The following is a 25,921-nucleotide window of genomic DNA, read 5'->3' on the forward strand; positions in this document are numbered from 1 at the left end:
ATGCTGTCACGATGCAAATGCCTTTTTGGATCGATCGTTTGGAGCTAATTTAGCTGATATCCATGCTGAAAATGTCCAAAAATGCGTTGTCGCCAAATATATCCAGGTGTCAATGCAATGGGTTAATCAAAATGATTGATCATTTGGCCGGAACTGTAGTTCAACTCCAGCGCAAACCCTTGGTGAGCCTGCTTAGGTACGTGAGTGACGTGAAAACATACATCTCCCAGAAATCTGCGACAATGACAAGCGACACAACTTGATAATTAAAATACTTTATTTCGTTCTTCTATCTTGTAGACGTTTCCATCATTGAAAATACACGTCTAACGAATACAAAGGTTTGGCTACACTAACACAAAAATTCTGAGAACTGACTGATAACTTACTTCACGCATGTTTCTTCACGACATAAATATAGGCATCTATAAATTGAAGAAATCAGGCTTGTGTAAAAAAACCAAAAAATCTCCCAAAACGGACGGTGGCTGGAACGTTTTGATGGCGACGCACAAAATTCTAGAGCAAATTCTGTCCCCGCAAGCTGAAAAAAAGGGTCTCAATATGCGACAGTGTGCAGATCTTCCATGAAATCAGTTCTGCTCAGCCATTCACAATAGCAAAATAAAAGCAAAGCAAAATACAGTTAGCAACAACTTGCGAAAAAAATTAGTCTGCCTTCTGTACAGCATTCGCATTTGAACTCCTGTACAAAACTGTAAATTTTATTTTGTATAGGTAATCATACGGTTTTTCTCGTTCAATTTCAGCTTTTTAAAAAACTCACAAGTGTAAATTAATTGCAAATTGAACGAGAAAAACCGTATGATTACTTGATTATTAATGATATAAATATGAAAAAATTCGCGTGGAAGAAGTGTCGGAAGATCTTTCTTGAAGCCATTTTTACTCATTCGAGTAATTCCGCACACAAGTTTCGTTATCATTTTACGTGATATCATTGGCTTAGAAAATTTCCCACTATCTTTCAGCCAATCATAATCCAGAATTACGATGTGTAATTTGCACTGGTGCTACACTTTTTGCACTGGTGTTACACGTGAACTGCACTGCTCTCAGCCAATCAGAATCGAGTAATTTTTTCATGTATATTATTAGCAACTAAACCAAACATTTCTCCATGCTTGGCTCCAGTTTAACTTTTTTGCTCAACACTCTCGGATACAAGTTACAACAACAATGTCGACCTTGTTACAGAATGAATTTTCGCCACATTAAATTTTTGGCCATGTTTAAAAACGAGTAAAGGTCGTTGATTCTTAATAAACTGCTTTTATTCGGCGTTACATCGTAAGGCGAGAACTGTTCTTCTCTAGTTCAAAATCAACTTTGATCTTTACGTGAAAGTTGCAATTTTGAAAAAATAAGTCAAACTTCGTTTTGAAAAGTTATGATAACGCGAAAACTTGGTGTCGAGAATTACAACCCTTCAAAAATTGCGAAATTGGGCTATGGCGAGAATTTTCTGCAATAGGGTAATAATGTTAGTACATTATTTTTTTTTAAACGGTCTTTTGAATTAATCGCTTCAATGATTTGTGAACAACAGCATTTACTGAACACCCACAAACACAAAACAAGAACCTTGATGTCTCTCTCTTAAGTATTTACAAATCACACTTTAAATCCCCTAGGCTTTGTTTGCCCTTTTAAGTTATTAATATAAATAGCATAATGTCCTTAAATAAAACGTCTATTTTTTTCTCTTAATTCAACGATATTTGTTGATTCAAGTAAAATATACACAACTAAGGCACGCGTGCTGAAAAACTTTTGAATGTACAATTTGTAACAAAATGGTTTCCTACAGTGTACCTTATCACATAAAATTTTCGCGACACGTTAACTTCGCGACTAAAAAAATCGCGAAATTAAAGTGACGCGAATAACAAGTGTCGCGAACAGAACATGAAGCGAAAATTAAGTGACTCACATTATGTTACTGTTGACAAATAGTTCCGCCGTTGCATGTTTGTTAGTTTTGACGTTACTGTATACCTTTATATTGATAAAGCCAGTTTACAAAATCCAAGGACATGTTAAAGTAACATTGCCAAGGAAATAAATTGTGTGCTACTTAAAAACGCGAAGTTTAAGTGATTTAAAGTACATTTTCGCAAAATCGCGGAATTTAAGTGTCGCGAAATATGCGCACCTCATGCAAAATCGCGAAATAAACGTGTCGCGAAAATTTCATTTAATAAGGTAGGTATTTCTGTTTTCTTTTTCTCCCAGCAAGGCAAATTCTTCTCTCGGTGTGTTCCTCTGTCTATGTAGCACCAAACCAGCGAGCTGCGTGTGGAAAATTTCGCTAAATTTTGGCAAGAAAACTCTTGGATGTTGCTTCTACGCGAACGGAAATTAAGGAATCATCATTGTGGCTTCGTGGCCGGAAGTTCTTGTTTCGTCCAAGCGGTTCCTTCCGCCTGTGAAATAGAACCATATCGCAGTATCAGTAGATATAACGTAAAGCTCCGCAAGAAATCATCCCCTCCTGACTTGCCAGCGAAAATTACGTCGTTTGTTTTAAAGTTGTTAAATCCCGAAAGTACCAACTCTCTGGGCCAAAGGAGCAAATTACTTCAATTCGGAAATATAGGGTGCCAATCGCGGGACGATTTTTCATACTAACTGACTTGCTCAATCATACGGGAACAGTACAATTAGAGAGAATGATGTCTTGGCTAAAGTAATTGTAAGCGGAGGGAAGTTTTAATTTACAAAGAATAATGTTCTTACTGAAAAACGACAGAAGCATTAGTAAAATATATGCAAACCTGGCGACGCCATCCAACGACTATTTGCAGCATTTCTTTTTAGGTTGTGGCTCATGCACAAGATTCAATACACTCTGCATTAATTCGTCTTCTCGAACTTGTAGCATTCTGTTATAACGGAATTACAAGGGTTGGTTTAGTGAATAAATAGATAATACCACTTATTTTTTTCGTATGCCTAGCTTGTTTGGCCAAGATGGATAGAGATTGAACTCGATCTTTTTGTTTCGTGTTTAATTAATAAACCTAGACTTCGTCTCGGTCCATAATCACGCAAAAAGGCCAATTCCCAGCCATCTTGACCTCACACTTCGTCAACAGGTAAATATCCTGCGGCTCGCATGGTTGGCAATTAAGGGTCTTGTTTGCAAGGAAAAAGAGGCCAATTCCCAGCCATCTTGACCTCACACTTGGTCAACAGGTAAATATCCTGCGGCTCGCATGGTTGGCAATTAAGGGTCTTGTTTGCAGGAAAAAGAGCCAATTTGCAGCCATCTTGGCCTCACTCTTGGTCAACACGCGAATATTTTGCAGCTCGCATAATTAGTATTTAGGGTTCTTGTTTCCAAGGGGCGCGGGTACGAGTCAGGTACCGTTGGTAAGGGGCTGGTGTGGTGTGCCACTATGATCACCAGCTTCCCAGATCCTTTTTTAACACAACAAAATAGGCAAAATGAAACCGTAGAATCAGGAAGGAAAAAACGAGGACTCCGTCTACTTCATGATATTTTCAGGAAGTAAGAACTGATCAAGCCAGGGTTTCCTTAAAAGTGAACTGAATAAACTTTTCGCAATGTACATCATCACATTGCGAAAGAACGAGAGTTAATTAATTTGGTCCGCCAATCCCTCCGCAGGTACCACACTTCATTATGTAATAAGAAGATTGAAGTCACTACGTTTCATCTACATTAAGTGGACCTACAATCATGAACCAGGCACTGTGTAAAAGCTTTATCATATATGGTTCAGTGGTAAGATAAACAGAACGTCTACTCACTTGGAGAATTCTGCCATGGATTCTTGAATATTGTAGCCTGTTTTAGCACTTGTTTCGGTGTACAAGGCTTTGTATTCCTGTTAACGCCGGACACATGGGTTAGTCAGTCAATCGATCGATTGGTTAGTGAGTCAGTCAAACAGTCAGACGTCAGTCAGTCAGTCAGTCAGTCAGTCAGTCGGACAGACAGACAGACAGACAGTTTGAAAGGTATTCGGACAGACGTTAAGTGGTTCAGTCAGTCAGGCAGTCAGTCAGTCAGTCAGTCAGTCAGTCAGTCAGTCAGTCAGTCAGTCAGTCGGTTAGTCAGTTACTCCGTCCGTCCGACAGTCAGTGTAGCTCAGAAAGATGTTAAGACCAGAGACTGCACTAGAGTGATCTAAGGGTAAAATGTTCTTTACCAAGACTACCATTGAAGTTTCTAAGGCTACTTTTAAAGTTTTCAAGGGGATCTACTCGTACTTTCCGCGGTATATCTGAAAGGTAAACACACTACTCCAGCAGTAAGACTGCACACTACAGCAAGCTATGCGTGCACCTCGGCTAGCTTCTTTCCATCCTGACTCTTGACTGCTCGTTCACTGTCGTCTTCAACAAGATCAGTCTTGTTACCAACAATCATTACTGCTGTCCCGTCATCTGTTCCCTCCTAAAAATTACGACAAATAAGAATGCATACATTTACGACTAAATCTTAGTAAATAAGTGAATGACCGTTGAAATTATCTTAAAAGAATCACAATCTTTTCAGTGTAACTATCTATTGTTGGGGACGACGAATGAATGGCTCATAACCCACGATGGCTAAGCCAGTGTAAACTCTCGAATTGCATTAGCCAATAATCCAGTTTTTAATAAGATCCATTATACCAGCTCTACAAATATGGTGAGCAAGAGAGAACCACTCGACCACTCTCCGGCACAACATCAAATTACTTTTCTTGTAGGCACGTACGTGTTTGAAAACTAATTAAATATAAATACGCAAAAATAATCTGACTCCTTTCCCCACAAACTGACACACCCAAATCCACACCCACTCATCGGTAACGACAATGTTCAACTTACAATTCCATTACGTTACTATTTCGTTACCTCGACGCTTATCATCCAGTTTTTGATGTTCAAAAATGACGTTTCCATGGTGACGTCATAAAAGACTATGACTCCATCTGCTTTTCTGAAGTACTGCTTAGTGATGCTGCGGAATCTGTCACATGTAGATAAACAATGGCTGCTTAAACCACGTACGTTCATATGAGACAGGTTTCATTCGTTTAATAACTGATGCGCACGGTTGTTTATATGGCTTGAGGCAAACGCAATAGGCTATAGAGAACTTCAAGTCGGGATAAACAGGAAATGAGAGATTTAAACAATCCCTCTTCAGAAACCACGATCGTTCACGACCTCTCACTCCCTCTTATCGATATCAAACTTGCTCACATTTGGGGTTTCGCGGGGACGTCGCGATGAAATCTCGCCGAAAAACGTTTGGAAGAACAAAAATCCGGGTACTTTGGTCTGAAACTCTCACAGTGTTTTCACAAGTACCCCGAAGCCTAATAAACCTTATTTCGTTTCACTGCAGGGTCCACGAATATTCACTGTTACATGATATCAACTTTCGCACATCCACGCACTCTCAGCTGGTTTGACCATGTCCTAAAGACAGCTAAGAAATAAACGGAGAATAAAACGGAGCTCACAGCTAAGAATAAAACGGAGCTTACCTTTCCTGGCCAGCGGTGTCCCAAAGTTGCAACGCAATACATCTGCTATCTATACACATCGTTTTTATCTGAAAGTCGACCCCTGGGAAAAAGACATGGAAGACACACGATATCAGACAGAAAAAATATCAGCTGAACAATTATTATCGATTACATGTCATAACCTAAAAGAAACGGAAAAGATGACGTCACGGCAGCCATATTGGTGTCCAAAAATAATAAAACGCCGCTATGTTGGTGTCCCAGGCCAATCCTGTGGCAGTTGAACTGTTTTCTTAAGAACACACTTTCATTTGTTCCAATAAATTTGCATAGGTACTGACCACATGAGTGAAAACGCTCCGTGGCTACACCTTGGTTTTGCCTTTAGTCCTGAGGCAAGTTCCTTATTCTAAAATCCTTGAACAAAAAAGTTTCCATATTTAAGTCACTGTTTTAGACAAAACGTATTACCTATTGTTGCGGTGAATGAAGGTTTCCAAGCGTCATGGCAAAACCGATGGATAAAACTCGACTTTCCAACACCGGAATCGCCAACAAACACTACTTTAAATACTCTCTCTGGCGTGGCGGGTTCACTAATGGTGGACGCACACGCTTCACTCATGTCTTGCTGTTGATGAACGAGAAAGCAGACAGCATAAATAAGGCATTCGTAAGCAAAATAACTTTGGAAAAAATAATTTCCAGGCGAACACAGTCCCTGTTACTCCGCAGAAGAAGCACAACTGATGGCAAAGGATCGAGACTCGAAGAGAGGTGGTCCGCTTGGCAAAACGTAATTAAATTTGTTGCGTTTCATAACGAAGTTATCAAGGGAGAGATTCTATTCAATTAAGAATCAAAAGCAAAGACGACTTGTTAACAGAAGTTTTAGCTAAACACTAGCTTACTAAAATCGTACAAATTATCTCTACCCTTTTGGGTTTTGCGACGCACAAAACTACAGAAAACCAATAACAAAGATAAAAAAAAAAAGATAAATTGTTAGACATTCGGGAAGATTTAGGTCCGTCCACACTACGCCGGAGAAATTTGAAAACATAGCCTTACATTTCTACGGTTTGACCGACCATCCGCACTAATCCGTCACGAAAACAGAACTTTTCGAAAACGCTCTTCAAACCGGAGGAATTTAAAAACGCCGGCTTTTCGTTTTTACGTGGATGGAGCTTTTCGAAAACGATGACATCACGATAATCACGTGACTTCCCTGCCTGAGTTTTCCTCAAACATGAATCCAAAGTGACCGGTGGTTGTCGAGTTTCCAGATTTCTCCTGCGTAATGTAGACGCAAAACATTTGATGCGTTTTTTAAAGTGAAAACTCCGTTTTCAAATTTCTCCGACGCAGTGTGGACGGCGTCTCAGACGGATTACGAAGGGCAAAGTTACAAGCAATATGGCTGTATATTTTAAAAAGATAATGGTGTTTTAAAATTGCAATCAACTTACTGATACTGTGCGACACATTTCGTTGTCCTTGCCAACAGGCGCCGCGCGAGGTGAGTTTGGTCGGTCGTCTGTTTCACTCCCAGTCTCTCCACTTAACCCTTCAGAATAAGACATGTCCGACTCGTTTTCTCCTGCTTTTAATCTACTCCGTGCTGAAACAAAAAGTATGTTTAAGTTGTTAGAATGGTCATAGTTACACGAGGTAAGGGACCTTATAGAGAACTTAGGCAATGACGACGGCGACCCCAAGAACGACGCCTAGAAAAAAGAGATTTTTTTTATTTTACCGTCGAATTCCGCGATTGTCTAAATTTGTTCAGTGCGCCTATTGGTCTCAGAGCTTGCTCAAGCTAAAAATGTAACGCCAGCGTTCAATTTTAAATTAGCATACGAAAAATTAGCCGCTGCCATTCGCGTTCTCCAAAATACGCAAAACTTAGTTTTGTGCTGAGAACGGCAAAGAAATGTACAAAGATTTATAACGCACGTGCACAACCATTGTTCTGCTCATTAAGGTGGCTCAAAACAGTTTCCAGCACTTACATTTTGATGGGTCGTTATAACCACTCTTTATCACTTGATGCTACAATCATGGTATCGAAGCACTGCCCAATCATTGATGAGCACATTGTTATCATTTTCGTGACGCAATAGGTTACCATAGCAACAGTATGACCTAAAAACACCCTTAGTTACAGCTTTAGGGGCTTATAATTCAAAAACGGCACGGTGAAATTTCTTTTACTTTATCACCTTTTGATAAGCATGATAAGACGCAAGTTTTGGCAAACTTTAAAAAAATTCTGTAGGTAGGGTTCAGAGCCACCTTAAATTCTCAAATTATAAGCCCCTAAAGTTGTAATTAAGGGTGTTTTTAGGAGGTCATACTGTTGCTATGGTAACCTATTGCGTCACGAAAATATAACAGTGTGTTCACCAATGATTGGGCAGATTTTTGATACCATGATTGTAGCATCAAGTGATAGAGTGGTTATAACGACCAATCAAAATCTACGTGCTGGAAACTGTTTTGAGCCATTAAACCTTCTGTTTGGTGACGTTCTGGTTTTCGTTGCCGTCGCGTTTTGCTTAAGCTCTCTAGTGTCACCATGATGGCGACGCGCACGTTTAGAAACTGAATTTAGGTTTTTCTCAAGAATTAAAATTGACAGAACCAATTTCCATGCAGCTGAATATACAAACGATTGGTTAAAATTCTAACACTGGTTGACGTTTTTCACGCGACGCAGATTTGGTTAGGACGCTGTTTTGCAAAAGCTCGTTGGCCACGGGAATGAGCCAAAATGGATAGCACAAGTACAAAGCTATTACACTGTTCGTTAACTTTTTTGCTTGGCGCCTTTCCCGTTGCGTGAATATTTGTTCTACGCAGTTTTATTACGAGTTGCTTCGAGGTTTGAGTTTATTGATAACCCTCCATAAGAGCATTTAAGTGAATGCTTTGAGCTGTAAATAGCAGTACTTTCATCTGGTACTGTTTGTTATTTTAAACAAGGTGGTTCTAACTTTTTTTAAGTCTGTGGATGAAACCCTGGTGTGTGACCACGGAAATGAAAGCTTCTGAGCAGTACGTTCATGTGGTACTGTTTATTAAGTTCTGTTAAGTGGTTCTAACTTTTAAATCTAAGGATGACACCCCAGTGAGTGACCATTCAAATGAAAGTTATTGAGCAGTCCTTTTGTTTGGTACTGTTTTGTTTGCAAGGTGGTTCCAACTTTTAAATCTGGGGATGAAACCCTAGTAAGCTATTGAGCAGTACTTTCATGTACGCTGTACAAGGTGGTTCTAACTTTTAAATCTGTGGATGAAACCCTGGTGTGTGACCATTTAAATGAAAGCTATGGAGTAGTACTTTCTCGTGGTTCTGTGCAATAACAGTACTTGTGCAGTCGAGCAATTACACGGGCTTCAACCCGCAACCACCAGATTTCATGCCTTCTCAAGGCAACCAACCTGCGCCAGATGTTAATTCAGCTTTTCTTTTCCTAAACACATCTTCTTCAAGTTCTTCGTCGCTTGTCCCGATCTGGTCTTCTTCCTCTTCTTCCTCCTCCTCTTCCTTTGCAATTTCTAAAACAATAATAAGTCCACTGTTAAATCAAATGCTGTAGAATTCCAATAACTCGTCAAATCAAGAATAATCAGTAGCAAATCAACCTAGAACAAGATAAGATTGATAAATTACATTCATACCTTTAGGTTGTACACAAGACAGTATTTTTTTGGCCCACGCAGGTTGTTCGAGTTCCTTTAATTTCTCGTCCGAGATGATTTCCAGTGTTGGATCGCCGTCAAACTCAGCTTCTTCTTGAATGGAATCATGCAGGGTCACAGAGCTAAGGGAGAGAGCAAAATAATATGCGAATTTCAAAAGCAAAATGAGATATGGATTCCCACATCTTTTTTCAGAGGGGGATAGAGTTATTACAATTATCATGTTCACCATAAGCAAACACAATTCAATTTTTTAGTCATGGTTTAGCTTGCATAGAGCTTACTGTTTCGTGTAGTTATAAACGAGCTCTCAGTTGTAGATGCGTATTTTTACACGAAGCTACGCGCGTTTTGCATACAGTTAATATGCTTTCAAATATTTAGGTACAATAGGCGTCTTTTGATTTAATGTTTGTTAAATTCATTTCTACGGTTATAGAGCGGTTTTCAATGAGTATCGTAAAACTAAATCAAATTACTGAATCACTCTGGCACTCAGATTATACAGACAATCCAGTGAACCAATCAAAACTCGAAGCTAGTGCACGTGGTCGATGTAAAGCGCGGGAAAACGTGTGCGAGCGAATCAAGATTGGTTTGGTCTTAGTTCTGATTACATAACAAAGTGGCGCGAAGTTTTAAGCCAAAAGCGCAGTGTGGTAATGCAAAACAAAAGTAAATACGAATTACTTACGATACTGAAGAGAAAACTGCTCTACAACTTGGTGTTGTTAAGCTGATTAACAATTTAATTCACATTACTAATTGTCACACAGCTCCTTTAATGTTAGTTCTAAGAAATTTGTAGTACATCAAGACAATAAACTTCCTTCTTATTTCACAGTGTTGATTACGTAAGGAGAAGTTGAATATTTATCGCTTTATTACTTACCCTTGACTATTGTTTGACAAATACGAATACATGACGGAACCTTGTTTCTTCATGTCACGCCGTTTAGAGCTCCGCCTTCTTGATCGTGTACCGTCGCTTGAAAAACAGGTTTAAAGCTCGTTTAACAGGCAGAAATGGGTGACACAGTTTATTTTTATTATTTAGCTCTTCTAGAAAGTTTTACAGTAGAATATTACGTTAAAATGGTTGCCATGCAATACGCCATTTCCGACGAGTTGCGTTTTGACTCTGTGTCAAATCGAGTCTTCTTGCAAAACCGTGATACGAAAATGTGTTCCGCCGACAAGTTCATTTTATATAAATCAAATTCATTTCCATATGAAAGGTTTTGCACAGGACTCGTTTTAAAGCAGAGCCACGAGGTAACTCGGAAATGACCTATTACAGTTACATTTCACGATTACCAATGCACTTTGTATTTCAAAACCTGAGGTAATGTAACGCTGTTACGTTTTCTTTCGAAAACCAAGCCAGGCATTAAAGACAATGCAATTTAGCGTGTAACAAGGCTTTATAGAACTATATTGGCGGCTTTACACCCGCAGATCTTTGTTGAGGTTTGTCTTAAAGACCTGTACCAGTGTTTCGATAGTGACAACAACTTGGACAAATCTTCAACGTCAAGTTTTACCAAGAAAAGGTTGAAGGACACTCATCAACCTCTCCTTGTTCTCAGTTTTATTTGATATTATTTAACAGAAACATTTCATTATCAAAAGCTCAAGTTTGGATTTAGTGTTCTTGAAATCTTGTCTCTCCATTTCGTTACTTCAAGTTCTTTAAATCTCCATTGAACTATATTGATTTTATAATTATTGATGTAAGTGTGTAACTGGAGCGTCTCTTCCGCGGACATGGTAACAGAGAAGCTCTGGGACATAAACGACACTGGTATATAATCCCCTCCCTCTCCCCCGCCGGAAGCAGTGAGCAGTTTCAATTGTTAGTTCAGTGAATGTTATATTGATTGACCAAACCCTTCCCCTCTTGTTTCCAGTTTAAGTAAATACGATCTATACCATATCCCTGGGACCTCTTATAAAAATAAACATTTTAACTGACCTCTTCCCCAGTGGGGCTTTCCAAGGATAATGGAAACAAATGATGTAAATGAACATTGCATGGTTAAAAATTCCAACTGGCAGGAGGCAGCCCAGTTGGCTGTTTACAAGTTTGGCTGAGGAGTTGAACCCGGGACTGCCGAGAACCACACCAGCTAGTCGTCAGAGCGGGACTGGAACCCGTAACCACTGGATTTCAAGTCCGGCGCCCTAACCACTCGACCCCTCTGCCTCTTCTCGTTCCCTAAACTATCCCTCCCCGCCTCATCATTTCCACAAAGAAGAGTCATTCAAATGCAATACATGTACAAACCTTCTGTTGTTAGGTCCGTCCACTTCCTCTCCACTAAAAGACTCCACTGACCCTTGGTTGCCCCAGGTCTCCTCGGCGGGAGGGGCACGTCTCTTTTTCACATACTTAGACATTTGCGAGCCCTGGCGCGACACTTTGGTTTTCTTCTATAAGCACGTGAATATGCAAAAGAACACGGTGAGTTACTGCGCCATCAAACCTTTTTACCACCAACCTGCTCATGTAGGAAAAAAACAGGTTCTAGATCATGTAGAAACACGTAAGGAGAGGAAGAACATGAACGTAAGATTTTAGAAGAGAAGGGAAGATTCAAAATGTACGAAAAAAGAGTACATCGTCAGTTATGAAAGTCACATTACTATTTTAGCGGATTTAAAAGTGAGAGAATGTAATAAAAATGAAATGTTGAATATGTGGACGTTGAGTTTGACTACAGGATTTGAAACTGGTGATAAGGTTACTCAGGTGTAAAATATAATGCCCGTATATTCCTCCCCAAATATATGTTGCCATATTTTTAAGCCGCAGTAAGTTACTTTATGGAGCGAGCTAGTTTAAAACATTTCACGCAAATTTCAGTTTTAACTTTGAATTCCTACTACATTAAAATCCGCTAAAATTAACAATTAACAGCATCAGGCTGAGATTTCGGTTTCAACGCCAGGTATTTTAAATGTTCAGTTTTGCTTTAATTACGTAATACTTTTACATCAAGATAAACGTACTTTAGAAAGGCAAATTTTCACAGGCGTATCAATCTCGTACCGAGAGCCCACTTTTCCTTTGGTCAGCACCAAGAACTCGGACTTTGGCCAGCGACGATTTTTTTGAGCATGGGCAGAGTATTCATTTTCGATTGTCAGCCAAACAGCATTAAGCTGAAACGGCCGGAAGTCCGTGAATCGCGGGATTGTCAAATCGGTAATGGAAAGCGGGCTTTGAGAGCGAGATTGTATTCGCGTAACATACACAACATGCACAGACACAGTAAAGTGCTGCTAAGTGGCACCTTTTGAAAGGAAATTAGCGTTCTCGTCCCCAGTGCTACTCGTTTTAAAATGTGACCAAAAAAAACGGAGGCTCTGGGGACAAGAATAGTACATCTTACTGCGTCTGCGCGTGTCACTCATGCTTACGTACGGTCATGCACTTGTGAATACCAGCCTTAAAGAACCATTCATGTTTGTTTAGGTTTTATTGTTGTTTGTTTGTTTGTTTGTTTTAATAGAAGGTCACGGTGAATAGATATGTGAAAGCACGGAGCCAACGTAGATTCGAGTTACTTTTAGAAAAGGTTTAAAAGCGATTAAAGCGGCTCATTTCTTACCTCAGCTTCTTCAATCTCATCACTGAGACTGTGTCCTCTCTCTTTTTTCTGTTTAATAAGCAGTATTTATTAGATACAATTTCTCTTTAAGTTGCGCCTCGTTTAATAATCTGCAGTCATCTTAGAAATTGAGTCAAAACAACGTGAAGCAAAAGATTTAAGTTAACGGCTGGGTTACTTAAAATTGAATTTACTTACTCGCTTTAAACACATTGAAATCGGCTATAGCGTCAAAACTGGCAATGCTCACAGAGTGCCCAAGCTCATGATACCGCAAATAATGCCAGGAAAGTTTGGGACGATTGTTACAATGTAGACAATTAACAATGCTAATAATTCTTTCAAGTGTCACTTGAAAGAATGATTAGTATTGTAAATTCAGACTAAATATTGCCGTTGAAACAAACCAACCGTTCAAGGAAAGTACGTACAAAAATGTTTGTGGTGGAATTAGAACTCCAGTAGATCACTCGATCGGTAGCTCGGTCGTTTGCTCGTTAGGTGTGGTAGGTGGTTCGGCCATGCATGCAGTCGGTTGGTGGCTCGGTTGTTCCGTCGTGTGGTCGGTCGGTGCCTCGGCTGTTCGGTCGTGTGTTGGGTTAGTGACTCGGTCGTTCGCTCGAGCAAGCGATTCTTGGCTCGGTCGTTCGGCCGTACGGTCGGTTGGTGTATCGGTGGTTCGGTCGTGAAGTCGGTTGGCGGCTCAGACGTTCGGTCTTGTTGTCAGTGTTGGCCCGGTCGTTCGGTCGTGCGGTCGGTCGGTACCTCGGCAGTTCGGTAGTGCAGTCGGTTGTTGGTCCGGTTGTTCGGCCGTATCGTCGGATGGTGGTTCGGTCTTGTTCGGGGTTGGTGGCCAGGTCGATCGTTCGTACAGTCGTATACGGAACGTGTTATTACTCACGGTACCGTGAGCTTGGGTATAGTAAACATGCCAACCTTAATCATACGACATACGAGATCAAGACAGATACTCCTTATTGAGGAATGTTGATACGAACTTAACGCTAAACCCCATTACTGTGTGAACAGAACTCTTTGAAGGATAAATTGTTAATATTTAGTTTCATATAATAGTCAAATAAGGTTTATTTGCCATAAATTTAAATCACATTCAGTAATACATCAAGTAGATTATGCAGCATTAAACCTTTTTAATGTGCTAAAACTAAGGCGCACTAGTTTCCGTAAGAGCGCTATGATCGCTGCAAAAGAAGTTCAGCTATCGTTGCGACCATATGGAAGCCAGTAGTCGTAAGGATCGCTGGACGTTTTCTGCAGCGACCGCTATGATTGCAGCGATTAAATGAAACCAGTCTTTACAGCTTCAAAAGTTAACTTTACGTTGAATTATGCTCAGTTAAAAAGCGCGTTTTTGCCTCATTTCTGTTAATGGTTAAGCAAGGTTTAGAAATTAACGTTCGGATATTCGTAAGAAGCTATACTGTTTAAGAAAAATCTAAAAAATCGATTCCTATGTTAAAATAAGTTCCTGGTGTTATTTTTCAGGAGAAGACGTAAACTAAAGAAATTTAAAGTTAAATTCAACGATTCTGTCTTCATCTAAACGTCACATGACTTAAGAGTCTAATAGAAGCCTTAAGATAAATCAGTGTTACAGCTACAGTAAGATAGAGAAAAAGAAGAACGCAAAAAGAAAATAAACAAATAAACAAAACAGAAAATAAACAAATACGTACAGCCATTAACATCTGTGGCAAATCCCAAGGAAGATCCAGCACATGCACAGTAAGCATTGGCAAAAACAAGTCAGTCAGTTAAAAAGAATGATTATTATTAATTCATATTATTTCATTAATAAATCATTCAAGACACACAACGTTTTGCACATGTTTTCTGCAAGAGAAAAACGTCATAAAGTATCCCAAGCGAACCAGGGTTGGCTTTAAATCAATATACTAAAAAGCAAAAGTGTTAAAATACGTTTAGTTGTAAGAGGCTTTTTTCGCAGGAATTGTGTCAAAAAGAGGAAGTTAGTTGAGCAGGTAGAGTGTGTGAGTGATGTTGAATACAGTTGGATGTGTGAAATGCGTAAATAACGAAATGTGTAGCTGCTTTGACAGCAACTATCCCGCACCATTTGTCGTCCTCTGCGTACAATATTGTACAGCTTTGACCGTGCCATGCAGTTAGAATTCGACGGTATTATATCCAAACTTCCCATCATGCACCGCGCGTATGTCGCATTGATTAGTTTGGCCACTGTATTTTCTATGGCATGGTATAAAACAGTTATGCAACGCTCTCTCGTGGTATATCATGGAGTATCCCACTTGTCACTTGTATTTTCTCGGTTAAACACGAGCCTTTAGGTGAGTGTGTATACCGTGAGGTATATAATATCTTATTAGATGTTTTGATATGTAGCATCGCTGTATACTATTACGAGTTATGCGGTATTTTGACGAGCCCGTAAGACGAGTCAAACTACAAACAACGAGTAGAAATATAAAGCGATACTACACACCTAAACATCAAATAAGAGATTTAATATCCAACTGCTGTAGTCAATAAATTTATCAGTGAAAGAGGGAGAGTTTGACAGTTATGCGTGCGCGCGCCGACCCGTCCGGCAAACAGGTTTTCTACTGTACAAATAACTGAACAATATCGCTGCATAATTGTACTCGTTTCGTGCGATATTTCCAAGGTATTCGCTGCAGTTGGACAATAACATGGGTTATTCCATGGTATACCACTCCAAACCGTTGCATAACTATTATCTATAGCTTATAGTTTACAAATAGGACTATGTACATTCCACTTTCTAAATATTTGGGTGAGAACAATTCCGAAGACTACCAAAAGTGAACGAGGTCGCTGGCTGAGTTCAATTTTGCAGTCAGAGAAGTTTTTCTCGTACAATTATTTGCAAATTGGACTATGTCGAGGTCACATTACCCTTTACGTGTAGGGCACACGAACTGTGTAGATTACTTTTATATAATATGTCGAATTATTCTCGCACGATTGGTTCTTAACCACATTTTGACGTCATCTGTGATCTATTATTGAACAGACGCACGGCAACATGGAATCTATTTGTCAGATTGGGCACTACCCAACTTACGAAATAATTTTGGTTGACAATATAATTTGATAATTGCGGGAAATCTGGAGTTTTCCTCTTTGTAAAAGGGTATTTAACATATTATCTCACCAAAGGACAGATAAGGGGTCTCCAAACTGGCCTGACTTTGTCTAGCCTAGTATGACCTAGTGATACGTGACTATCACCTTAATATCTTATTGATTCCCTCAAGATAACAAATATAACCCTTAAATAGTGTGGATAAATAATGCATAAACTCGTTATGAAAAGGTGGTTAACACCTAATCATTCAGTCTAGTGTTAACCAGTTCAAGACTTACCGCTTCATGCGCAGCCTCAATAGCGTCCTTGTCATCCCTAAGCTTTTGATTCATATCCCTTCAATCAAAAAGAGCAGCACTAATTATAATGTAGTGGACCCAAAATGAAGTCTCAACGCGATGGAGGTGTGTTCGAGTAGCGAGATTACACGAGGGTTAGTCTACACAGTCATAGTTACCTCAACATATCCAACTGCTTGATGAGACTCGCTTGTTCCTTTTGCATGCCTTCTGATACTCGCATGGCCGCTCTGAAAAGAGAATGCAATTCTCAGTTACGGAAGCTATATACTTGTCTGAGGATTACAGTCGTTCCTTGGCTCAGGTGCTAGCGCCGAGCCAAGTCAAACACCACACTTGTTATCGCAATGAATATAACTTTATCAATAATTCGAGAGAGAATAAGATAAAGCCCAAAGAGAATGCATGCTTTGATCAACGAAACCCAGTGAAATTCTCTAAATTTCATAGCAAACTGAAAAAACAACATTCGAGTTTTCTAATTTCAAACAGACTGTATCAGAATACGGCGGAGAGAAAGAAAAAAGCGTACTTTATAAACATCGCTGTAGCTTCTCAACCTCTTCTTTTGCAGTAGCAAACTAAACCCTTAAGCTTTGCACTAATAAAACACAAGAAGTACCCTTTCTGAGTATCTCTCGAGACGCTTGCAAAATTGCTTTCATCAGCACAACTGCTACAATTGCACAACATGGTTTGGCAACCTTTCTCCGAGACGTCTACTGTCAAAGAAGAAACTACTGGCCTGGGGTCTAATTCAATGTTAGTCTGAAAGAATTCTGCCTGGAACTCGAAAAAGGATTTTTCAATAGTCTCAGGGCTCTTCCCATAAGTAGCAGGACGAAGACGGGATGTCATTTGAGGCGAAGTGCATATCTCGGAATACACCTCGGCATTGGCATCGTTGGATAAGTCCATATCTTCAGATCGATCATTTGGAAGCTCAGAACCTAGGTCATCCAGATGATGTGGCATCGTTTGGCATTCCTTTGATGTTATGAGGAACATCTCCCCATCAGGTAGTGTCTGACTTTCTCTGTTCTCATAAATAGTAACGGGTTTTAACTCGGTCGTCTGACAGACCTTTGAAGATGAGAGGAGAAGATCCTGATCGGGCGTTGTTTGACTCTCTTTGTTATGAGAGGGTGGTGGTGTGACTCTCTCAGAAGTATCTTCAGTCTGGGTGCTTTGAACACTGAATTCTACTTCTATACCCTCAAAGGGCTCAAATGAAGGATGATCTAAGTCATTCATGGGGTCTGGCGTCGCTTGGGATTCCTTACTGTTATAGGCAACAATCGGATGAGCCTTAAACCCTTTGAGAGTGTTTGGAATATCAGATGCAAATTCCGCCAGTGTCTGGCATTCCTTTGATAATAATAGTGGTAGGCTGCTGTTGGACAATGTTTGGCATTCTTTGCTCTCGTACAATATTCCGCCCTCGTCCCCTACGTTAGTGCGATCCACCGGAGTCTCTTCAGGAGCACGAGGCCATGAGGAGGTCTGGCAGTGCTTTGACGTCGCAAGAATCATGTCTTCGTCGAGTAATGTTTGACACTCTTTGCTCTCGCAGGAAGGGAGCCGGAGTGGTTTGGCTTTTTCGGAAATTAACGCTTCTTCTACACCACGAGAAGGTAATATGTTACACTGGGTTGAAGACGTTGCTAGCAGGATGTCACGTGATGTTTGGCATTCTTTGTTCGCAAGAGGAAGAAAGTCAGATGATCCAACCTTCTTACTTGAAAGTTCACTGCTAGGGTTTGAAAATAGGTAGTTTTCAGACGTCTGGCATTCCTTGTTCTCAAAGGAAACTTTATAAGACTCTTCAGCGCCATGCAAATTGGCGTTTCTGTGATCAACTGAAAAACGCGAAGAGTCTTCAGTGCACGAAAGTGTCTGACATTGCTCGGAAGACGTCAAAATAAGTTCATAATCGGTTTGGCAGTCTTGGTCAGCGCATAGACTTTGACTGTTTCTCTGAATATTTTCCCACTCTACCTGTACACCACAACTAGTGTAGAAATTGGGTGGTAGTTCCGTTCGACACTCAATGCTTTGTTGCTGCAAGGCTTCTGATTGAATATCCATGTCAGTGGACTCATTTGTTTGACATTCCTTATTCATAACGGAGGACGAAAATGACGTCTGGCTTTCCTTTGTGTTGTACTCTGGTTGCATGCATTCCTTCAGTAGCTCTACTTGACACTGCTGGTCAAAGACCTCCTGGACTGAAGGATTAGCATGGTATCCGTTTACTTTGAACGTGCTCAACATTTCCGCGTCCTCGGCACCTTCTAAGCTAGGTTGTGTGTCAAGTTTCTGCAAAGAAGCTGAGAAGACAGCTGATTCTTGATTACCATCGCTTTCTTTTTCCTGGGAACGTTGGTGTAAATACCTGTGGAGGCAGCCACAATGGGTCAACTGATTGCACGGTATCCAATCAGGGACATCATTGTTAACGGTCTTCGATCCAAGAGGAAAACCGTCTCGATCACTTAGCTCGAACACCGTTTCCTCCAAACATGCTCTTGTAAATGTTTCGCCCACGTGTGTCTCACTGACGTGCACATAGAGCTCTCGCATTCCACCCCCTGGTTTACTCATCTCGCCAACTTCTGCTTGAGTAGTCCCATCTGGTAGGCTGATCAAATGCCATACATCAGTTTTAGCATCTCTTTCAATTTTCGTGCTGTTTTCTGCGTCTGTATTTCTCACTCCATTGATTAGATTAAGAGAGTTCCACTCGTTTTGAGAAAGACATTCCTCTGGTTCTTGGTAGCTGCAAACCGCTTCTTCCACCTCATGGTGTCTCTTCTCTCCTTCATCCGAGATAAGGACGTTATCCGTTACATTCATTTTACGGGATACACCCTCACGTAAATCAAGGTCACTTTCTACGGGAAAGGCATTCTCTTCGTCGGTTAGCTCATTGCTAACAGAGTCAGGTTTCGTAGAACACAGATCAGCTTCGTCAGACATCAGTTCCACTGTACCCCGTGTTCCATCTTGAGAGTGTTCACTGGCATCCAAGTCTACAAAACAAACATCCTCGTTCACACATAGCTCTTCATTGCTAGTTTCGGGTCCTCCAGGGGAAGGTGTTAAACCATTGTTATCTTTGTCCTGCCGATGGGCTGAAACGGAAGGCAGTGTTTCTATCGTCTCTGCCAATGGATGCAGAGACTTATCACATTTCCCTGCTGTATCTTTGCAAGAGTCATTTCTAGACCGAATAAGGAGGATTTCAGAGACTTTCTGTGGTCTTTGAGCGTCTGGCAAAATCGTAATTGCACTCGGTTGTTTAGTGGGAATTTGAATTATTTCTTCGTTGTCAAGGCTTTCCGAATGGCCATCCAGCGATTCAGGTTTGTTAACTAAAACGTTGATCTCCTCTACAGAAACATCTAGAGTGTCATACAACCCAGCAGCTGAGCCACCAGACATAGGGGGATCCATTTTAGTTCCCTTGTTGCGATCCCTTTTTATTAGCTCTAAGTTTTCCTTTTCCACCTTTTCAACTGACGGGATAGAAAGACATTGATCTTCCTCTTTTGATGGTAAGTGGATCCATTTTGGGTCATCCCCACTGGCAATTTTGTTCTTGTCGATTAGATTTGTTCGCTGGACTTCACCTTCCACCTTTGATGCTGTCTTTTCACCTACCACTTCATCGATATCAGGATGGCTGCTACTTTTCGAACATGGAGGCGTTGACAGAGAACTCTGATAAACGTTAGCTCTGACCTCTAGGCTTTCGTCCGCGAATCGTTCGGAAGAAAGGCCGCTAAAACTGAAATCATCATGTCCACTGATCTCAGGCGTAGCTAAACCTTGGGATTCATATTTCGTAGCTTCCTGTGCTGCAGTTGGCGCGACATCATGACTCCCGTCAAACTCTGGAACATACGAAATATTTTTCGTGCCGTTGTTAATGAGGACATAGGCTTGAGCTGTTATTACTATTGGCGTCACGTCGGGTGTAAACATTTCTACAGTTTTTGTCGTTTCCATAGAATCCATGGTACTGGAATGGCCACTTTCAATTGCTCTTCCTCTACTGGCGTCTACTTCTGATGGCTTCGTATTACTCTCTTCTTTGCTTGTGAACGCGTGGGTTTCTTTGATCGACGGCTGTCCTTCTCCCAGTGAACGAACAGGAAGTTCAACAGCTTTTCCAGAACTTTCTTCACGTATTTTGAAAGCCTCTTTCGTTGAAAATAATTTCTCTGTACCGCTGTAACCAGAGAATTTGTCATTCGAATGCGAACGAAAGTTGCCGTCCTTTTGTGATGCTTCCAAAAGATTTCTCATCTTCTTGGAATACTTTGCTTGCTGCTTTTGGTCCTCAGGATTTTTCCTTTTTGCTTCAGGGGTACGTTTTTTATGCGCCGAGCCGTAAATTTGAGAAACTGCTTCATCTTCGCTTAGTTGGCTTAGACTTTCTTCTTCGTTTTCACCATGGTGATCAGCAATACTTTGCTCCATTGGCTGGCAAGGATTCCGGAGAGACACCTGAGATTCTGGGTTGGTATCGCGCACTTCCCTTTCTTGGTCAGTTGTACTACCTGGCTTACAAGTGTTGACTGTCTCTACACTATCGTCCGTACTTATGCCCTGAATCCCAGCCATAAGAGATACATCGTCATTTTTCCTGCTCTCGGAAAGAGAATTCAAAACGAAGTGAGCATCATGTACAGAAAATGCGCGATCGTGGTCATCAGAGAAGTCATTCATATCATGGACGATAGGATCGCAGCTCTCGTTGTCCTTAGGCTCACTTTCAACATCATGAAAAAAATAACCATAGTCAGTGTTACGGTTTTGACTGCTGCCGGAATTATTCTTCATCGCCAAATTGTTTTCCCTTTGGTTTTCTAAGATGGAAACAGAATAATCCTTCTTTGAAATTATTTGGCTGTGACCAATGGCTGAGTCATAAACTGGCAAATCTTCTTTCATGACAAAGTCTCCTGACATAGATTGAAGGCCTTCAGCAATTTCCATTGCGAGGCTCTGATCTTTGTGTGGTTGTTGTTGTTTGTGTCCTTCCAATTGAGTCCCAAATACACCACAGCTCCAACTTTCTGGACACACTTGATCGTCTTCTTTCAGTCTCGTTTTTAATTCTTCGCCACTGGTACCATTGTCCACGAAGCCGGCTTCGATTGATTCACGGATAGTTTGTTTAACGGGAGTCAGTAAGTCGGTCTTAAATTCCGCGGCAGTATACCCATCGGAAATGTTTCGCTGTACTTCATCAGTCATCAGCAAAGTTTCATCTCGTAAATTTCCCGTCCCCGGTTCGAGATATCCAGTAGCTTTAGAATCTTGCTTTCCCCTGTGAGAATCAATACCTAAGCGGTTTGCAGAATCCCAAGGCGGTGAGAGTTTAGTCATCTTTACCTCTCTATCTGGTGCAGAACAGTCTGTAACGTTCTTTAAATCGTGCTCATTTTGTGAGTCAACTGGATCTGTTTCGTCAGGTAACTTTTTCTCATCTCGTGGTTTGACTTTATCGTGTTCCTTCCGATGTTGCTCATCTTCTTTTCGTTTTCTCCGGGGCCTTCTGTTTTGGACAGACTTGCTGATTGCTTTTACTCGTACGTCTCTCTTGCGTTCTATAAAGCCTGAAGAGTGCTTCTGTAAAGGAACAGCTTGTTCTTTATCTTCACCCTCTATAAACCCTGAAGAGTGCTTCTGTAAAGGAACAGCTTGTTCTTTATCTTCACCCTCTATAAACCCTGAAGAGTGCTTCTGTAAAGGAACAGCTTGTTCTTTATCTTCACCTTCTGTTACACTTTTAGATGAAGGTAAGCGTTTATCATCTTCATTCACATCCACCATATGATTAAGCCTTCCACGAGAAGGCAGCGACTTCGGTTCATCGTTACAATGACTTGGGCTTGACCGAAAGATTTCTTCTGGTGATGGGGACGGTTTACCAATGGAAATGTCATCTATTCTCTCTTCTCTAGACGACCCGATTAGAGCTTTTTCAGTTGCCTTCGATTTCACCACCATATTATCCGTGGGAATATCACATTCAATGGCTAATAAGTCATTGCTGCGTTCGTAAATACGCTTATCGTCGACGTCGACTGAGGGTTTGCTTTTGAAGTCACTTCCAGGAAGCATTGGCAAACGATTCCTGTAAGCGCCGATATTTTCCACGTCACCACTAGAAGCCCCGCTCTCTGGATTCAACGCGTTTACATCAACGCTGGTACTTTTTTCTTCCTCTAAAGCAGGGTTTTCTGGTGTTCCGAATACTCCAAACACAAACCCACGACTTCTTCCTTTACTTCTCACAAGTGGGAATTGCGATCCCTTAGAGACATCTTTGTCGGCCGTATCAGCCTCGAACTCTTTTCCGTCACTTGAAGCGTTAGCTTCGCGTAGATACTCTATTTCGCTTCTCTTTAGCTTGGGCCTTGCAGCAGATTTCTTGAGATCGTCATCGCGATACACTCTCACAGCGGGCCCTCCAGAAATTCCAGTTACCACACAAGCCATAACTCCGTGATCGCGCTCTTTTCCATCGGGTTCTCCTCTCCTAGAAGAGTCCCTGCTTCTGTGCATTTTGTGGCGATCTCTCCGGCCGACGTTTGACGCGATTTTTCTTTTCGTTTTCGCGTCCTCTTGTTCACCAACAAGCGCAAAACACACAAAGCTGCTGTCAGCGCTGCTTGTGGAAGAACAGTCATCCTCTATAATATCTGAACTGTAGCATAATTCCGAATCTACAGAGTAGGAATCATCGAGGCTGACATCCATGTGGCGTGACGTGTCCTGTGGGCCCTTAGAGATGACCTCTTGACCACGAAGCCGGGGGACTGAACTAATATTTTCCTTTCTACGAGAATACGCTCCAGCGCCGGGTAAGCGTCCAAAGCCACCAGAATCCTTCAAAGACACGACTGCTTCATTGCGGTCTGTGTGATTTCTTTCCGAATCAGCCTCACTCGAAAAAGACCCCGATACCGGGCGATTGAAATGATGTGTTTTGTTCGACACACCAGGTCGCTTTTGTAAACAGTAATTTTCGTCGTAGAAACTTTCACTGCATGCATCACTCTCAAATACCGAATCTTCTACAATAGAATCGTCCGGAATTATTTCTTGACTGGAATGTTGCCCCGAGTAACTTCCGTTTTGTGGATTTTTCCGCCTTCTTGAAGTTGCAGTTGATGTCGCAATCTCTTTATCATCAGTCATAAGTGACGATTCACTTCCACTGCTGAGAACATTGACGTACTCCAGGAAAAGTTCAGAAACTTCTCTCTGACCCTGTGCTTCCGGCCAAGTTTCGTCTGTATAAGCGTCGACAGTAAGGAATTCTGGAAATTTCTCCCCTGAACATGAGCTGGAAGCCAACGATGTTGCCGCTTCATCTTTGTCGTCGATCAAACTCTGTAAACTGGATGTCGGTGACGTTGGATAGACGCTCAAAACGTTCACAAAACGGCGAAACTGGGGGTCCAGCCGACCCACATAGGTTGGCGAACGAGACATCGATCGCTCGCACCAATACAAAGACCAGAAAGCTTATAACTAAACTGCTAATTCTCTCGTCCTTACTGTGGCGTGCGTCTGTCGACAAAGGGTTGTAATCCAAGCGCTTGAGTTATGGATTTACAAGGTATTTAATTCCACGCCAATCAATCAAGTTTGATGATCTTGTGTGTTAAAAGGCACGAACAGCATTCGTAGTGCAAACAACTTCGAACAATTTGACTGGCAGAAGTGTTCATTATTCCACCAGTGTACACATATACTTAAAATTCTTGAATAAATATTCTATGCGTGTTGGTTGAATGGAATTTACCGACGTTTCTCGGAAAATTAAACATAATTTTTTGAGTGTTGTAACTTCATAAGCATAAAACTGTGTATTCTGGCGAGTTTATATGAACAGTTAGTCGTGTTAATATTACTATTTCGAGTTAATAGTCATCGTTTCTCCAGTTTGTTTTACCAGAAAACATCTGCAGGGGCTCTACGGACCGCCGACGCGACAGAAGTTATTAGTGCCAAATGACGCGAGGGCAAAAAGACATTTTTTTCTCTAAACAATACAACAAATATATGCAATAACGCTACTTAACTTAGAAAACTAATTTCAGCTTGACCTTAAAGTAAACAAGTATAAACAGTGACTATGAAGTGCTAGGTTTTTTCCCATGTTAGGGACTTCAATTACTAAAATTAAAAGAAAAATCCACTTCGGTTTTGTCATCTGAGGTTCAGTTAATCAGTTTACGTTTGAGTGTCCTATTAACGCGAAAAAATTGCAAAGATCATCTTACAGTTATTTATAGTTCTTATTTTTTTAATGTTCGTTCATTTGGGCGCAGTTCGTTGCCTTAGAAATTTTCGATCAATGACCTTTTCTCAGCTTCTTTCCAAAATAAATTGTGTGATTTAAAATGTAATGAACTCTCTTTCAAATATCGACAAAAATAGCAAGAAATTGAAAGATTAAGTTTTCTTCCCAGCGTGTTCTGCTTCCACTATAAAACGGACCCCAAAACAGTGTGACACGCATGTTTGACTTATGCCACACATTTCATGCGTGTCAATAAAATGACATTTGTAAATGTATATATCATTCCCATAATTTCGTTAGTGGCTGATAATTTTACCGGTGCCAATTGAGAATAGGAGAAAGATCGATTTGGGAAGAGATTTGGGTTCTGGATGTCCGGATGTAGAACAAAATAAAAGCGACAGAATTTGAGATGTCATCGGGCACGAATTCTTTTGACAAGAGACATAGAAACTTGTCCAAGCTACCTACTTAACTGAAAGCAGTTCAGCATAACAGTGCTTTCGAGACAAAAGTTCGATGAGAAATATTCAACGATGGAAAAATTTGCATTTTTAATATTCATCTCGTGTTTACATAGCGTGATACGAACAAATACGGCAGAGAGTTTGGGAAGACAGCAAAGTTGAGCAGTGTAAACACTTTGTGAAATTTTGACACCAAATTCTTACTCTGTGCAAAACCAACCAGCAGTGTCCTATCTTTCTGCAGAACAAATCCTTGAAAGCGCTCGAAGATTTTCTCATTCTTTAGATTCTATTCTACAAACAATTGTAAGATCATTCGCGAATACTCTAAAAGTTGTCGCGACAGCATACATTTTTGTTGCTTGGCAACCCTTTGACACGGTTTGGGATTCAGTGAATTCCAACGTAGATGACCGAACTGGGGTAAGCATCCAGGCGAAAAGAAAAAGCTACCCGCTTAATAAAAAGCAGCACGGAAAAAGTACTGCTGTTTAAATACTCATCCAAGAGCGTAACACGAAAAGAAGCTGAGCTTAAAGGGCGGGGGGAGGGGGAGGGGGGGACTGACTAGTGTTGATTTCGTCTAGAGAGAGTACCGGTCCGCTTTATTGTATTTTCTTTTTTCCAGTTCCCTGTAATTCACTCTGTGTACCCTCCAAATTTTGGTTAAACTATTGTTGTGAAATGCTCTTAGGACTATGTAGACCTCCATAGGTATTTCAAAGCAACAGTTTATGAAAAATGTTTTATTTTTTTGTGGGGTGGGGGGGGGGGAAGAGGGGGACAAACAGAGTGCATTATGGGAAATTGGAAAATAAAGAATTAAATGAAAAGAAAAAGACAGAGAAGAGCCAGAAGATACATTCAGTGTTTTCTGTGAAT

General features: G+C 40.8%; 1 protein-coding gene across 5 annotated transcripts; it reads right to left on the minus strand.

Annotated features, from left to right (window-relative positions):
* Positions 1-259: 259 nt before the first annotated feature.
* LOC145499452 (uncharacterized) lies at positions 260-25,806 on the minus strand. 5 transcript variants are annotated; one of them, XM_081478963.1, is made up of 17 exons: positions 16,869-25,806; positions 16,405-16,476; positions 16,226-16,283; positions 14,533-14,544; positions 12,836-12,883; positions 11,509-11,654; positions 10,114-10,209; positions 9,201-9,343; positions 8,961-9,077; positions 6,986-7,137; positions 5,985-6,144; positions 5,532-5,613; positions 4,894-5,008; positions 4,337-4,447; positions 3,799-3,875; positions 2,799-2,906; positions 260-2,447 (listed from the first exon to the last, which is right to left on the minus strand). In XM_081478963.1, the coding sequence occupies exons 1-16, from the start codon at positions 23,756-23,758 to the stop codon at positions 2,819-2,821; spliced, it is 8,367 nt and encodes a 2,788-aa protein (XP_081335089.1). In that variant the 5' UTR covers positions 23,759-25,806; the 3' UTR covers positions 260-2,447; positions 2,799-2,818. The 5 variants fall into 5 exon arrangements, with proteins under 5 accessions (XP_081335089.1, XP_081335090.1, XP_081335092.1 ...); XM_081478964.1 differs by lacking the exon at positions 14,533-14,544; XM_081478966.1 differs by lacking the exons at positions 12,836-12,883; positions 14,533-14,544.
* Positions 25,807-25,921: the final 115 nt, after the last annotated feature.

This window comes from Orbicella franksi, chromosome 10 (assembly GCF_964199315.1).
Source record: "Orbicella franksi chromosome 10, jaOrbFran1.1, whole genome shotgun sequence".
Lineage (NCBI taxonomy): Eukaryota > Metazoa > Cnidaria > Anthozoa > Scleractinia > Merulinidae > Orbicella > Orbicella franksi.

Coding starts and splice junctions, on each gene's coding strand:
- LOC145499452 (XM_081478963.1), bottom strand. CDS start 23,758: ATGTCTCGTTCGCCAACCTATGTGGGTCGGCTGGACCCCCAGTTTCGC. Junction 5,614..5,984: donor TTCATTCACCGCAACAATAG/GTAATACGTTTT, acceptor TCTTTTTCCCAG/GGGTCGACTTTCAGATAAAA. Junction 3,876..4,336: donor ATGGAAAGAAGCTAGCCGAG/GTGCACGCATAG, acceptor CGGCGTTAACAG/GAATACAAAGCCTTGTACAC.